This window comes from Coregonus lavaretus (assembly GCF_964263955.1).
Source record: "Coregonus lavaretus genome assembly, chromosome: 11".
In the NCBI taxonomy this organism is placed as follows: domain Eukaryota; kingdom Metazoa; phylum Chordata; class Actinopteri; order Salmoniformes; family Salmonidae; genus Coregonus; species Coregonus lavaretus.
In genome coordinates this window covers 55,164,794-55,180,947 of record NC_139998.1, presented here as the reverse complement: position 1 = coordinate 55,180,947, position 16,154 = coordinate 55,164,794, and the positions used below count along the sequence as shown (strand labels likewise).

The window sequence follows — 16,154 nt, the reverse complement described above, 5'->3', positions numbered from 1 at the left end:
CAATTCTGACTTTACAGTTAAGTAATTTAACTTAAATGTAAAAGTTTCCACCTACCTGAGGTTGAGTATAAATGGTGTCCAAAGTTCTTTTCTTCAGTCCCATCGACATTTCGAAGCCGTCGTCGATGATTTAAATATGACTCAATTAGTCCTCCTGAGCTACATTTTCTAAACAAAACAAGTTTATGGCGTTGTTGTAACCCTTAAGTGGTCTTCATTCGATGTACACTTCATAGACTAGAGGGAACCTCCTAAGTGACGTCAGCATTTATGACGCAGCACCTGAGCGCGGGAGAGAAGAGTGACGTACTGTTTCTAGTGCTCGAGACATAATGAGCTTTACTCAATACTCTAGCACACATATCCACACATTTATGGAGACCATAAGAAAAAGATAAACACAAGTCGAGAAATATTCATTTATTGTCCTCACTTGTAATGTTACATGATAAATAATAATTTAATATGCCATTTAGCAGACGCTTTTATCCAAAGCGACTTACAGTCGTGCGTGCATACATTTTTACGTATTGGTGGTCCCGGGGATCGAACCCACTACCCTGGCGTTACAAGCGCCGTGCTCTACCAATTGAGCTACAGAGGACCACAATTGTGAGGTATCAAAATTAAAATCTTTACCAAGAGAGAAAAAAAAGTGTCATGAATGAGAAGCCAAAAATGGAAATGACTTTGTGCAAGGTTGAGTGAATATAATTGATGCACTGATGAAACCTCGGATGTATAGCTTGTGATGTACACGTGACCTCTAACAGCTTTGAGTGAGCTACATTAAGCTGTTGTGCCTTCACCTACATATGTATTAATGCAACAATATGAAAAACAGACGTTACACATAAAAGGAACCAAGAATGAGAAGATCTAACCCAAATAGCAAACAAATCCACTGCTGTACAATTCAGCTACCAAATACCAAGTACTTTCAAACCTAATGAAATCTCTACTGGCCAAAATAAAACATTCACCTGGGAACCTCAGGTTTTAGTGCAATTGGATGGACCTTTGACATAAACATTCTCACTGTCGGTTCTTTCTATCAATGGCATTGAACCAGTATCTTTTTTTACATTGATCATCTGGGTCATGTTCATTAGGGCATACCTTAGCTAAATGTTTTGCAACAGAAACCAAAAACAAGTGTTCCTTATTGGACAAGTTCAGATCACACTACCTCCCCATTTCCCAGTAATTCTGCAGTTTCAAGCCTACTGAACACGACCCAGATCAGCTCATCGCGCCTGTGCATCAAACGCAATGCCCATCAAACCCAACACACATCACCATTAGACGAAGACACCCCTGAAGACAGAGAATAAACAATCTTAGGGGCTCCTCTGTTCCTTTCCATGGCAGAAGCCACCAGGGGCCACTCCTTCACCAGACCCCTTTCCACTAAGCTCTTCTCTGATCCAGAAGACCCCCTCTTGTCGTCCTCATGGCCCTGGGGGTTGAAGGCGTTACGCAGGGACTGCAGGGCAGAGTGGAGCTCATCCCGGGCCGCCACGACGGTCTGCAGGCAGGGCAGATGGAGGCTGAGGTTTGTGGTAGCCGACCGCGTGACGCCCCTGGGGAGGCTGTTGATGACCCCGTCGATGGTCTCGGACGAGGAGAAGACAGCTTCTCGGCAGGCACCGAGGCTGGAGTCACTGCTTTTACCTGGGCACAGGAAATGTATATATTACATACACACGCATCCAACTTACTGGTCATTTAATTTCATAGACCACATAACCTTCATCCTCCTGTCTCCTTCTCTTGATGATTACTGGTTGATAAAAGAACTGCATACAATTCCACTATACTGCTCAAACCTATCCAGCACATAGGTAGAAGTCACAACGGAATAAGGAAAAGAAAGCATTTAGGAGGTCAGTTCCATCTTAGACAATGGCCTTTATGTTTTGGGGGTAATACTGGAGGAAACTGTGGCCTTTCTTCTCCTCGGTCAGACTGTGTGAGTACCTCGGAGGGAGAGAGCAGAGCGGAGCTGCCTGATAGCCTGACTGGATCAGAACCAGAGTATTTGACTGAAGTGTTTCCCAAAGGCTCGCCCCGCTCCAAATTTTGTGTGTGCTGCTATAGCCCCTTACTTTAGCTATAGAAAAATCTAAATACAACTCTGCATCCCTGCCCAGCCTGGAAAGAGTGGCCCGAAGGGTTTTTAGAATCCCCAGTGGCTCTGCAAGTGTGGGGAGGATATTCTCCGCTGCTGGCCTGATCTCCAGGCACCATGGAGAGGATATTCTCCGCTGCTGGCCTGATCTCCAGGCACCATCGCATGAGCCTGAAGCCACAGACTGGCCAAACTCGCATTTCTAAAAATGGAATTCAAAAGCACAGCGCATAAGTGATTTTTAAGTTTCATTTTCATATGCCCAATTTATAGACTATAAATGGTTTAATAAAAACAGTTTAACTGCTGAGCCCTTTATATCCCTGCCAGACTAGCGTGTCGCACTCGCTAATGCTTCACAATGTATTACTTTGTAGGCTAAAGCCTTTAAATAATATGCTTATAATATAGCCTAATTCATTCATTAGGCTCCCTGTCTGGCTCCTGACCTATTAAGAGTGTTTATATTCTGTTTAATACGACATGTAGCCTATTTGAAATGATGAGCGCTTCTTACAGTCACCTTTTAATGTTGTTTATTAAAATACTTTAAATTAAAATCATATGGTTTGGTTTCAACACTTCATAACCAAATGGTAGGTCCAGGTAGTCACAAATATAGATGGCTGTTGGTTAAATTGTGATTTTAATGAATGGAGCGAATTTGGAGCGGCAGTTTTTTCTTTGAGCGAGGAGCGGTTTGGAAAGGACTGGAGCGAGATTTCCGACCGCTCAACTCGGCTCACATACTCCGATCAGAACCAGAGAGCGAGAGCGGAGTGGAGCTGCCTGAGGGCCAGACTGTGTGAGTACCTGGGAAAGCCAGAGAGAGAGCAGAGTGGAGCTGCCTGATGGCCAGACTGTGTGAGTACCTGGGAAAGCCAGAGAGAGAGCAGAGTGGAGCTGCCTGAGGGCCAGACTGTGTGAGTACCTGGGAAAGCCAGAGAGAGAGCAGAGTGGAGCTGCCTGAGGGCCAGACTGTGTGAGTACCTGGGAAAGCAAGAGAGAGAGCAGAGTGGAGCTGCCTAAGGGCCAGACTGTGTGAGTACCTGGGAAAGCAAGAGAGAGAGCGGAGTGGAGCTGCCTGATGGCCAGACTGTGTGAGTACCTGGGAAAGCAAGAGAGAGAGCAGAGTGGAGCTGCCTGAGGGCCAGACTGTGTGAGTACCTGGGAAAGCAAGAGAGAGAGCAGAGTGGAGCTGCCTGAGGGCCAGACTGTGTGAGTACCTGGGAAAGCCAGAGAGAGAGCAGAGTGGAGCTGCCTGAGGGCCAGACTGTGTGAGTACCTGGGAAAGCAAGAGAGAGAGCAGAGTGGAGCTGCCTGATGGCCAGACTGTGTGAGTACCTGGGAAAGCCAGAGAGAGAGCGGAGTGGAGCTGCCTGAGGGCCAGACTGTGTGAGTACCTGGGAAAGCCAGAGAGAGAGCGGAGTGGAGCTGCCTGATGGCCAGACTGTGTGAGTACCTGGGAAAGCAAGAGAGAGAGCGGAGTGGAGCTGCCTGAGGGCCAGACTGTGTGAGTACCTGGGAAAGCAAGAGAGAGAGCAGAGTGGAGCTGCCTGAGGGCCAGACTGTGTGAGTACCTGGGAAAGCCAGAGAGAGAGCAGAGTGGAGCTGCCTGAGGGCCAGACTGTGTGAGTACCTGGGAAAGCAAGAGAGAGAGCGGAGTGGAGCTGCCTGAGGGCCAGACTGTGTGAGTACCTGGGAAAGCAAGAGAGAGAGCAGAGTGGAGCTGCCTGATGGCCAGACTGTGTGAGTACCTGGGAAAGCCAGAGAGAGAGCAGAGTGGAGCTGCCTGAGGGCCAGACTGTGTGAGTACCTGGGAAAGCCAGAGAGAGAGCAGAGTGGAGCTGCCTGAGGGCCAGACTGTGTGAGTACCTGGGAAAGCCAGAGAGAGAGCAGAGTGGAGCTGCCTGAGGGCCAGACTGTGTGAGTACCTGGGAAAGCAAGAGAGAGAGCAGAGTGGAGCTGCCTGAGGGCCAGACTGTGTGAGTACCTGGGAAAGCCAGAGAGAGAGCAGAGTGGAGCTGCCTGAGGGCCAGACTGTGTGAGTACCTGGGAAAGCCAGAGAGAGAGCAGAGTGGAGCTGCCTGAGGGCCAGACTGTGTGAGTACCTGGGAAAGCAAGAGAGAGAGCAGAGTGGAGCTGCCTGAGGGCCAGACTGTGTGAGTACCTGGGAAAGCCAGAGAGAGAGCAGAGTGGAGCTGCCTGATGGCCAGACTGTGTGAGTACCTGGGAAAGCAAGAGAGAGAGCAGAGTGGAGCTGCCTGAGGGCCAGACTGTGTGAGTACCTGGGAAAGCAAGAGAGAGAGCAGAGTGGAGCTGCCTGAGGGCCAGACTGTGTGAGTACCTGGGAAAGCAAGAGAGAGAGCAGAGTGGAGCTGCCTGAGGGCCAGACTGTGTGAGTACCTGGGAAAGCCAGAGAGAGAGCAGAGTGGAGCTGCCTGAGGGCCAGACTGTGTGAGTACCTGGGAAAGCCAGAGAGAGAGCAGAGTGGAGCTGCCTGAGGGCCAGACTGTGTGAGTACCTGGGAAAGCCAGAGAGAGAGCAGAGTGGAGCTGCCTGAGGGCCAGACTGTGTGAGTACCTGGGAAAGCCAGAGAGAGAGCAGAGTGGAGCTGCCTGATGGCCAGACTGTGTGAGTACCTGGGAAAGCCAGAGAGAGAGCAGAGTGGAGCTGCCTGAGGGCCAGACTGTGTGAGTACCTGGGAAAGCCAGAGAGAGAGCAGAGTGGAGCTGCCTGAGGGCCAGACTGTGTGAGTACCTGGGAAAGCAAGAGAGAGAGCAGAGTGGAGCTGCCTGAGGGCCAGACTGTGAGAGTACCTGGGAAAGCCAGAGAGAGAGCAGAGTGGAGCTGCCTGAGGGCCAGACTGTGTGAGTACCTGGGAAAGCAAGAGAGAGAGCAGAGTGGAGCTGCCTGAGGGCCAGACTGTGTGAGTACCTGGGAAAGCCAGAGAGAGCAGAGTGGAGCTGCCTGAGGGCCAGACTGTGTGAGTACCTGGGAAAGCCAGAGAGAGAGCAGAGTGGAGCTGCCTGAGGGCCAGACTGTGTGAGTACCTGGGAAAGCCAGAGAGAGAGCAGAGTGGAGCTGCCTGAGGGCCAGACTGTGTGAGTACCTGGGAAAGCCAGAGAGAGCAGAGTGGAGCTGCCTGAGGGCCAGACTGTGTGAGTACCTGGGAAAGCAAGAGAGAGAGCAGAGTGGAGCTGCCTGAGGGCCAGACTGTGTGAGTACCTGGGAAAGCCAGAGAGAGAGCAGAGTGGAGCTGCCTGAGGGCCAGACTGTGTGAGTACCTGGGAAAGCCAGAGAGAGCAGAGTGGAGCTGCCTGAGGGCCAGACTGTGTGAGTACCTGGGAAAGCCAGAGAGAGAGCAGAGTGGAGCTGCCTGAGGGCCAGACTGTGTGAGTACCTGGGAAAGCCAGAGAGAGAGCAGAGTGGAGCTGCCTGAGGGCCTGGTTGAGCTGGAACAGTTTGGCTGCAGTGTTCGTCACTCTGTGCAGCTGTGACAGATCAGGGTCCTCACCGCTCCTCTCCAAGCCTTCATCCTTCTCCTACACACACACACACACACACACACACACACACACACACACACACACACACACACACGTTACAGTTGATGTTATTGGAATATGGTGCCTTTCCAAGGGGATATACTTTATTGTCCATTTAGGACAAAATTCATTTTATCAAGCCAACATACAAATGCACAAAAAACTGGCTTTTTCTGTCATTGGTCGGGCTGCCCAAGTCAAACATCAGGATGGAAAAACGCTTTCAGTGTAAACTTAAATGACTAAAACTAGATATATGCATGTATGTAGAATTTTTTGGGAGAACTAACAAATCACCAAAATAAAAGCCAGACAGTCAAGGAGAATTTAAATGGAAAATTCCCAAAACAATGAATTTAGCAGTATTCATGTTTATTATGTTTGAGCAAAATAACAGCATTAGCCATGGCAAAATGCATAGAACTGGAGAAAACTAGGTATAAAACTGCAACATTTTCTCTCAGCTCCATGGAGTAATTTGTAGAATTGCAGGAAATTGGCTTCAAAATGAAAAAAAAAAGATCTACACTTTGAAGATGGGGGCCTCTGATTTTGTTAATTTTTTTAATAGCCGCACCAACGGGGCCGACCGTGCTCCTAAGACTATTTTCGATCCAAAAAAAACCTGTACTATAATACATTCAATATGGAAAACACTGGAAAGACGATAATGAATTAACCCATTTCCTCGGACAAACCTGTTAAAGCCCTTCCTCTATACACTACAGTGGTGCAGAAACATTTGATTCCAATCAAATATAGTCTCACTGCAATGGTGCAAAGACACAAAACGTGACAATTTCAACACGTGTTTCACGGTCATGAAAACAAACAAACTAAACCATGGCTCTACCCATCTCTGGAAGAGGCCCACGGAGATTCAACATCTGTCTGGTTTTGTCCGTCCCACCCCTTTTGTTTGACAACAATGGGGGCGGGGTGGGAAGGACTCCATCTAGCGCAGCCGATGATCAACGCCACCAAAGGCGATGGTTTGTGCGCAGCAGATAACGGCAAACAAGCGCATTAAAAAGGTGACTGGATGGCACTTCATTCAACACATCCATTACCTGATTGATTGGCCCAACGATTGGCCTAGGCTGCAGCGATAAGGCTGCCGATAGGATTGGGCTGGCTGTGGGAGGGGCTATTAATCTGAAGCGTTTAACCACGTGTCAAGGAGGGACTGACAGGCTGGTTGGGTTTGTGATGGTTGCTCAGTGCTCACCGTCATTTGGCAGTGGATGTAGCTCTGGAGAGCGCAGGACAGGTCTAGCATCTTCGACTTGAGGCTCTGCAAAACCTGCCACAAACACAAGATACATAGAACATAGATACAAAACAGAGGCATTCTGAAGAAACAATCCGGAATATATCATTGCAATATTATCTCCTATGCAAGTCATTCTTGCCATTCATGGCTTTAAAATTATTATTTTTTACAATACATTTCATTGATGACAAAATCTCAAAGTAGATCAACACAACTCCTATAGATAAGTCATACAGAGAACACTAAATGGTGGCTAGGTACCAGAGTCCTGGGGTAGGACAGCTGAGCATCTCTCAGCATCTCTTTGGAGATAGTCAGGCCCTCTTCCAGGAGAGAGTGCACCCCTTTACAGGTGCCCTCCAACAGAGACAGGACCACAGACCGCTGGGGAGAGAGAGACAACAACCTTTAACAAAAGGACCTTGAACAACCGACTAGGCCTATTGTGTTCATAGAGTCAGTAGGCCTCTGTCTCTTGAAAGCTTTTCTGGGTGGTATCAGCGTGAAACCACGACCTTTGGGAGACCGCTTTCTTGACCCTCCACAAACCAACGTGGTAGAGCACCCAGGCAGCGATATAGAACTACATACGCTCACCGGACAGTTTATTAGGTACACCCGACTAGTTATTCAGGGCATTCTGCAAGGTGTCGGAAACGTTCCACAGGGATATATGTCCATGATGGCATCAGGCAGGTTGCTGCAGATTGGACGGTGGTACATTCATGCTGCGAACAGCCCGTTCCATCTCATCCTTAAAATGCTCTATTGGGTTGAGGTCTGGGGACTGCACAGGCCACTCAAGTAAACTGAACTCGCTGTCATGTTCCAGGCGTTTTTCCACTCCTCAATTGTCCAGTGTTGTTCATCACGTGCCCACTGGAGACGCTTCTTCTTGTTTTAGCTGACAGGAATGGAACCCGGTGTGGTCGTCTGCTGCAATAGCCCATCCATGACAAGGATCGACGAGTTCTGTTTTCCGAGGTGCCGTTCTGCACACCATTGTTGTACTGCTCCGTTATTTCTCTGTTTGTGGCCCGACTGTTAGCTCGACCTCTCATCAACGAGCTGTTTTCACCCACAGGACTGCCGCTGACTGGATGTTTTTTTGGTTGTCGCACCATTCACCCTAGACACTGTCATGAAAAGCCCAGGAGGCCGGCCGTTTCTGAGATACTGGATCTGGCGCAACAGCGATCATACCGCGCTCAAAGTCGCTTAGGTCACTCGTTTTGCCCATTCTAACGTTCAACCGAAACAGTAGCTGAATGCCTCGATGGCTGCTTTATATAGCAAGCCACGTGACTCACTGTCTGTAGGAGCGATCCATTTTGGTGAACGAGGTGGTGTACCTAATAATCTGGCCGGTGAGTGTTATACAGAATTTCATTGCTTCGTTATTTCCTGCTATTCCCACCAAAACAGCACAGCCTTCACGCCCAGTATCTCCCCCCCCCAATTTCAATCATTATGAAAGGCAGCATACGGTGGGTGAGTGAGCGAGAGAGCGCGAGAGAGAGTGAGCTCAGGAGAGCGTGAGAGAGTGAACGCGGGAGAGAGTGAGCGTGAGTGTAAGTGAGAGACCGGTGTGGTATCGACGTGTTACCTTGCCCGTGGCCTCGGCGCACAGCTCTGTCACGTGTAGCTGGGTGCCTGTCAGCGCGGCCAGGTGGCTGATGACCTGCAGGGCCGTGTCCAGACACTGACTACTCTTCCTGTGGGCCTCGGTCACCATGGACGAGATCTCAGAGTCACAGCCCTAGGGACCACACGGGAAATGGACATTCAATAATTGGTTAATGAATTAAACCGTCTTTTTATTTGAATGTATTCTGAGTATTTGTGAATGTGAAGCCATAGTATAATTGAATGAATACATAAATAAACGTGAAAAAAAATTTTTTGGATGACTTAAATATGGTAGAGTGAAAGGAGGGATGAAGGTTAAAAAAAAAATCTGTTTAGTGCTGGTACTGGATAGGAATATATATATTTGACTTCAGACTCAAGGTTGAGAATTCCCCTACGCTTGTAGATTTCCATACGAGCAGTCAAACAGCTCAAAGCTAAAACCTGTCAATCACGGATGTGAATTTTGAAGTGCCAGTAAGGTGAATGTTGTAAAGGTGTCAAACTGACTCAACTGGAAAGGATTTTCCTTGTACTGCCTTTGAGTCTTTTCAGTTTAACTGGGACAAAAACCGAGCTCTTTCTAGATTTTCTTTACTGTAATTCACCATGAAATTATTTGCACTAAACCAGTCAACAATGCATATGTTGTACTGTACATCCCGGAGTCGCCTCTTCACATTTTACATTTACATTTTAGTCATTTAGCAGACGCTCTTATCCAGAGCAATTAGGGTTAAGTGCCTTGCTCAAGGGCACATCGACAGGTTTTTCACCTAGTCAGCTCGGGGATTAGAACCAGCGACCTTTCGGTTACTGGCACAACGCTCTTAATGACTAAGCTACCTGCCTACCTGCCGCCCTTCACTGTTGACGTTGAGACTGGTGTTTTGCGGGTACTATTTAATGAAGCTGCCAGTTGAGGACCTGTGAGGCGTCTGTTTCTCTAACTAGACACTAATGTATTTGTCCTCTTGCTCAGTTGTGCACTGGGGCCTCCCACTCCTCTTTCTATTCTGGTTAGAGCCAGTCTGCGCTGTTCTGTGAAGGGAGTAGTACACAGCGTTGTACGAGATCTTCAGTTTCTTGGCAATTTCTCGCATGGAATAGCCTTCATTTCTCAGAACAAGAATAGACTGACGAGTTTCAGAAGACAGTTCTTTGTTTCTGGCCATTTTGAGCCTGTAATCGAACCCACAACTGCTGATGCTTCAGATACTCAGCTAGTCTCAAGAAGGCCAGTTTTATTGCTTCTTTAATCAGCACAACAGTTTTCAGCTGTGCTAACATAATTGCAAAAGGGTTTTCTAATGATCAATTAGCCTTTTAAAATGATCAACTTGGATTAGCAAACACAACGTGCCATTGGAACACAGGACTGATGGTTGCTGATAATGGGCCTCTGTACGCCTATGTAGATATTCCATTTTTTTTATTTTTATCAGCCGTTTCCAGCTACAATAGCCATTTACAACATTAACAATGTCTACACTGTATTTCTGATCAATTTGATGTTATTTTAATGGACAAAAAAAGTATTTTTCTATCGAAAACAAGGACATTTCTAAGTGACCCAAAACTTTTTGAACGGTAGTGTAGGTGCGTATGAATGTTGTTGGTGCATAGCTCCATCTGTATGTTACACATCCACATCCAGCTGCTACTGTATTGAACAGTTTAAAGGCTCCGATGGGTGACAGTCCTTTGTCTATCGTTATTCAATATAAACTTTATCCAACCTATAGCTACAGTCGTATGAAAAAGTTTGGGCACCCCTCTGAGGCTGCATAATAATTGACTCTGTCATCACAGAAAATGGTCACAGTGGCATGCCATTCCTTTTCTAATAAAAGCTGAGTACTGGGGTATTGTCCAGACAAAGATTTTTAGTGTAGCAATATTAAGTTGTATGAAATTAAATCAGATGTGAAAAATAGGTTATGCAAAAATTTGGGCACCCTTGTCATTCTGTTGATTTGAATACCTGTAACTACTTAGCACTGATTAATTGGAACACACAATTGGTTTGGTGAGCTCATTAAGCCTTGAACTTCATAGACAAGTGCATCCAATCATGAGAAAAGTTATTTAAGGTGGCCAACTGCAAGTTGTTGTTCTCTTTGACTCTCCTCTGAAGAGTGGCAACATGGGGGCCTCAAAACAACTCTCAAATGACCTGAAAACAAAGATTGTTCAACATTATGGTTTAGGGGAAGGCTACACAAAGCTATCGCAGAGATGTAAGCTGTCAGTGTCCACTGTGAGGAACATAGTGAGGAAATGGAAGACCACAGGCACAGTTCGTGTTAAGGCCAGAAGTGGCAGGCCAAGTAAAACATCGGAGAGGCAAAGGCGAAGGATGGTGAGAACGGTCCAAAACAGCCCACAGACCACCTCCAAAAGACCTACAACATCATCTTGCCACAGATGGTGTCACTGTGCATCGTTCAACAATTCAGCGCACTTTGCACAAGGAGAAGCTGTACGGGAGAGTGACGCGGAAGAAGCCTTTTCTGCACACACGCCACAAACAGAGTCGCTTGAGGTATGCTAACGCACATTTGGACAAGCCAGCTTCATTTTGGAATAAGGTGCAGTGGACTGATGAAACAAATATTTAGTTATTTGGTCATAACAAGGGGCGTTATGCATGGTGGCAAAAGAACACAGCGTTCCAAGAAAAACACTTGCTACCCACAGTAAAATTTGGTGGGGGTTCCATCATGCTGTGGGGCTGTGTGGCCAGTGCCGGTACTGGGAATCTTGTTGAAGTTCAGGGTCGCATGGATTCCACTCAATATCAGAAGATTCTTGGGAATAATGTTGAAGAATCAGTCACAAAGTTGAAGTAACGCCAGGGCTGGATATTTCAACAAGACAACGACCCAAAACACTGCTCAAAATCTACCCGGGCATTTATGCAGAGGAACAAGTACAATGTTCTGGAGAATCTGTGGGATGATTTGAAGCGGGCTGTCCATGCTCGGCAACCATCAAACCTAACTGAAGTGGAGATGTTTTGTAAGGAGGAATGGTCCAAAATACCTTAATCCAGACACTCATTAGAGGCTATAGGAAACGTCTAGAGGCTGTTATTTTAGCAAAAGGAGGCTCTACTAAATATTGATGTGATTTTTCTGTTGGGGTGCCCAAATGTATGCACCTGTCTAATTTCGTTTTGATGCATATTGCACATTTTCTGTTAATCCAATAAACCTAATTTCACTACTGAAATATTACTGTGTCCATCAGTTATTTGATAGATCAAAATGAAATTGCTGATCCAAACACCCAATTATTTATAAATGGAAATCATGGAAATTGTCAGGGGTGCCCAAACGTTTTCATACGACTGCATTTGTCCAGGATAGTTTCACAGTCTCTATTTCAAGAGTACATTGTCAGTAGCTTTACAAAGAATCAAAACACATACATTTAAAAACTACAAAAATGTAACAAGGATGTTTACCTGGATGAGAAGCTGAAAGTAACCACCCATTCTCTTGACTTGGGTCTTGAGCTCCTCTGCATTAGTGTGGAACGTTCCGGTTCTGGGCTTGACCCTGGCCACCCACTGCATGGTGATGAACACAGCTCTCTGGATGGCTGACGTGGCCTTCACAAGCTGGCCCTGGGCCTTAGCCTCAAACACAAACACTGGAACAGACAGAATAAATTAAAAATGTACATTTAGTATTTCAAAGATGTTATGTTGGGCAGGGAGCAAAAGCAGAATCAGTGCCTTCAGAAACTATTCAAAATTGATTAAATAGATGTTTTTTCCCCTCTCACCCATCTACACACAATACCTCATCATGACAAAGTGAAAACATGTTTTTAGAAACGTTTGAACACTTGAGAATGAAATACATACATATCTAATTTGCATAAGTTCACACACACCTTTGCTATGACACTCCAAATTGAGCTCAGGTGCATCCAATTTCCTTTTATCATCCTTGAGATGTCACTACAACTTGGAGTCCACCTGTGGCCAATTCAATTGTTTGGACATGATTTAGAAAGAAACACACCTGTTTATATAAGGTCCCACAGTTGACAGTGCATGACAGAGCAGAAACTATACCATGAAGTTCAAGGAACTGACCATAGATCTCCTAGAAACAATTTCTAGAGTGTTGAAAGTTTCCAAGAGCACAGTGGTCTCCATAATTAGGAAATGGAAAAATATGAAACTACCCAGACTCTGCCTGGGCAACAAGGACCTTGGTCAGGGAGGTGACCAAGAACCCAATGACCACTCTGATAGTTCCTTGGCTGAGATGGGATAATCTGCCAGAAGGATAACAGTCTCTACAGCAGTTCACCAATCTGGACTTTATGGGACAGTGGCCAGACAGAAGCCACTCCTGAGAAAAAGGCAGGACAGCACGTGAAAGACTCGGAGCATAAAAGGCAAAATATTCTGTGGTCTGATGAGACAAAACATTTACTCTTTGGCCTGAATGCAAAGCACTACGTCTGGAGAAAACCAGGCAGAGCTCGTCACCCGTCTAACAACGTCCCTACCGTGAAGCATGGAAGCTTTTCAGCAGCAGAGACTGGGAGACTGGTAAGGATAGAGGTAACAATGAATGGAACCAAATACAGGCAATTCCTTGATACGAACTTGCTTCAGAGTGCAAACTACCTTAGACTGGGGCGAAGATTTATGTTCCAACAGGACAATGACCGCAACCATACGGCCAAAGCAACGCTGGAATGGCTTCAGAAGAAGAATTTGAAAGTGTTTGAGTGGCCCAGCCAACGCCCAGACATGAATCCCATTGAAAATCTGTGGAAAGACTTGAAGATTGCTGTTCATCCCCACTCCCCATCTACCTTAACAGAGCTTGATAAAAGTACAACACTGCAACAGGGCTTCACATAGTAGTAGTAATGGAAAACATTGTCCGCAGTAGAATTGTTTCAAGAATGTGAATTCTTCAAGAAAACACCCACAGCATATTGTTGCTCATTGTCTGAAGTATCAGGAGGACAACATATAGGCCTGACTTATTATTTCTGGAGAGTCATGAACGGACAAAGACTTTACTATACTGTAGGTGTACAGCAGTGCCTTCAGAAAGTATTCCACCCTTTTGACTTTTTACACATTGTTGTTACGAAGTGGGATAAAATGGATTGAATGGTCATTTTGTCACCAATTTATAAAAAAAAATCCTAATGTCAGTGGAATAAATATTATAAATGTTTTTAAATGAATGAAAAATAAAACTAATATATCTTGATTAGATAAGTATAAACCACCTGAGTCAATACATGTTAGAATCACATTTGGCAGCGATTACAGCTGTGAGTCTTTTTGGGGTAAATCTTTGCGCTTTGCACACCTGGATTGTACAATATTTGCTAGAATTATTTTGTACAAACTTTTCAAGCTCTGTCAAGATGATTGTTGATCATTGCTAGACAGACATTTTCAAGTCTTGCCATAGATTTAAAGAAGAGTCCTTATCGATGACAAGCATACCGATAACGTGATGCAGCTACCACCATTACATTAACATTTTAGTCATTTAGCAGACGCTCTTATCCAGAGCGACTTACAGTTAGTGAGTGCATACATTTTCATACTTTTTTCATACTGGCCACCATGCTTGAAAATATGAAGAGTATTCAGCTTTGTATTCAGGGCATAAAATTAATATCTTTGCCACATTTTTTGCAGTATTACTTTAGTGCCTTGTTGCAAACAAGATGCATGTTTTGGAATATTTTTATTCTGTACAGGCTTCCTTCTTTTCACTCTGTCATTTAGGTTAGTATTATGGAGTAACTACAATGTTGTTGATCCATCCTCAGCTTTCCCCTATCACAGTCATTAAACTGTAAATATTTTAAAGTCACCATAGGCCTCATGGTGAAATCCCGGAGCGGTTTCCTTCCTCTCCGGCAACTGAGTTAGGAAGGACGCCTTTATTCTTTATAGTGACTGGGTGTATTGATACATCATCCAAAGTGTAATTAATAACTTCACCATGCTCAAAGGGATATTCAATGTCTGCTTTTTTTTTTTTTTACCCATCTACCAATCTCTGAGGCATTGGAAAACCTCCCTGGTGGAACCTGTGCATTAAATTCACTACTCGACTGAGGGACCTTACAGATTATTGTATGAGCGGGGTACAGCGATGGAGGGCGTGGGGTATGGTTTTCTACTAAGCTAACATATGGAATTGTTTTAAGATGGTCATACCAAGGATCATTTAGCTATTTAATTTTGAATTTTAGGACCCCTTTAGTTATTATTTGATGAAACATTGAATTTGTTTTTACTGCAATTAGCCTATAGGAACGCATTAAATTACAGATTTATACATGGGAAACATTATTTTTTACAAAAACTATTTAACCTCTTTTTGGCACTAAACTACCTCCATATACACAGCGTACAAAACATTAAGAACACCTTCCTAATATTGAGTTGCAACCCCCTTTTGCCCTCAGAACAGCCTCAATTCGTCGGGGCATGGACTCTACAAGGTGTCGAAAGTGTTCCAAAGGGATGCTGGCCCATGTTGAAACCAATGCTTCCCACAGTTGTGTCAAGTTGGCTGGATGTCCTTTGGGTGGTGGACCATTCTTGATACACACAGAAAACTGTTGAGCGTGAAAAACCCAGCAGCATTGCAGTTCTTGACTCAAACCAGCGCGCCTGGCACCTACTACCATACCCCGTTCAAAGGCACATAAATCTTTTGTCTTGCCCATTCACCCTCTGAATGGCACACATACACAATCCATGTCTCCTTCTTTAACCTCTCACCTCCCTTTCATCTACACTGATTGAAGTGGATTTAACAAGTGACATCAATAAGGGATCATAGCTTTCACCTGGTCAGTCTATGTCACTCAGTATATACACTTCACTTCATCTTTTTAAACTAGTACCTAGAGCAAAACAACCGACATGTACGTGTTGATGAGAGTCTCACCTTTCCATAGAGGGGTCATATTAGTTTGTAGGCAAACCGTTTGGACCCTACAGATGTTTTAATGAGAAGACTGATTTTCAGGATGTCTCACGGTCTGACAAACACAGCTGTAGCTCCGCCACCTGCCACCGCAGATGCGGAAGGCCGTCATTGGCAGATACAGTGGATTGAGACGCAGCACATGCAAAAAAAAAAAACTGATCTCTAGAGTAAACAAAAATGTAATGGTATTATTTGAATCGTGAAATAACGTCAAACGCCCATCCCTAGTCGCGAGAGGGTCATTTTGAGATGCAGACTTACTGTTCTCCTGACTGTCATCATCCAGGCCGTTATACAGGTCGGAGATGGTCGTCACGGCCATGTACACACAGTAGAGGTCAGAGGTCAGCCTGTCTGCCATGCTCTCCTCGTGGCTATGACACTGGCGCAGCTGGCCCACCGTCTGACCAATCAGATCTTTGCAGATCCCCGGCAGGGCAGAGTCTGACGAGCTGGGGTGCAGAGAGGGTGGTTTGGCCACACCCATCAGACCTGGAACGAAGACAGACAAGTTGGGCAAAATCGTTAGGTGAAATATAACAGAATCTCCATCTCTCTATTTCTAACACCTA

The 16,154-nt window shown here is 45.6% G+C and overlaps 1 protein-coding gene across 1 annotated transcript in view; it reads right to left on the bottom strand.

Annotated features, from left to right (window-relative positions):
• Positions 1 to 406: 406 nt before the first annotated feature.
• LOC311136758 (kinesin-like protein KIF14) overlaps positions 407 to 16,154 on the bottom strand; it is a 29,403-nt gene continuing 13,655 nt past the window's right edge. The window contains exons 22-28 of the mRNA XM_084171032.1: positions 15,844 to 16,074; positions 12,051 to 12,238; positions 8,559 to 8,711; positions 7,214 to 7,336; positions 6,908 to 6,982; positions 5,535 to 5,676; positions 407 to 1,674 (exon numbers count right to left, since the gene is read on the bottom strand). Of these exons, the coding sequence (XP_084027158.1) occupies positions 1,280 to 1,674; positions 5,535 to 5,676; positions 6,908 to 6,982; positions 7,214 to 7,336; positions 8,559 to 8,711; positions 12,051 to 12,238; positions 15,844 to 16,074 (1,307 nt within the window). The 3' untranslated portion in view covers positions 407 to 1,279. The remainder of the gene's footprint in view (positions 1,675 to 5,534; positions 5,677 to 6,907; positions 6,983 to 7,213; positions 7,337 to 8,558; positions 8,712 to 12,050; positions 12,239 to 15,843; positions 16,075 to 16,154) is intronic.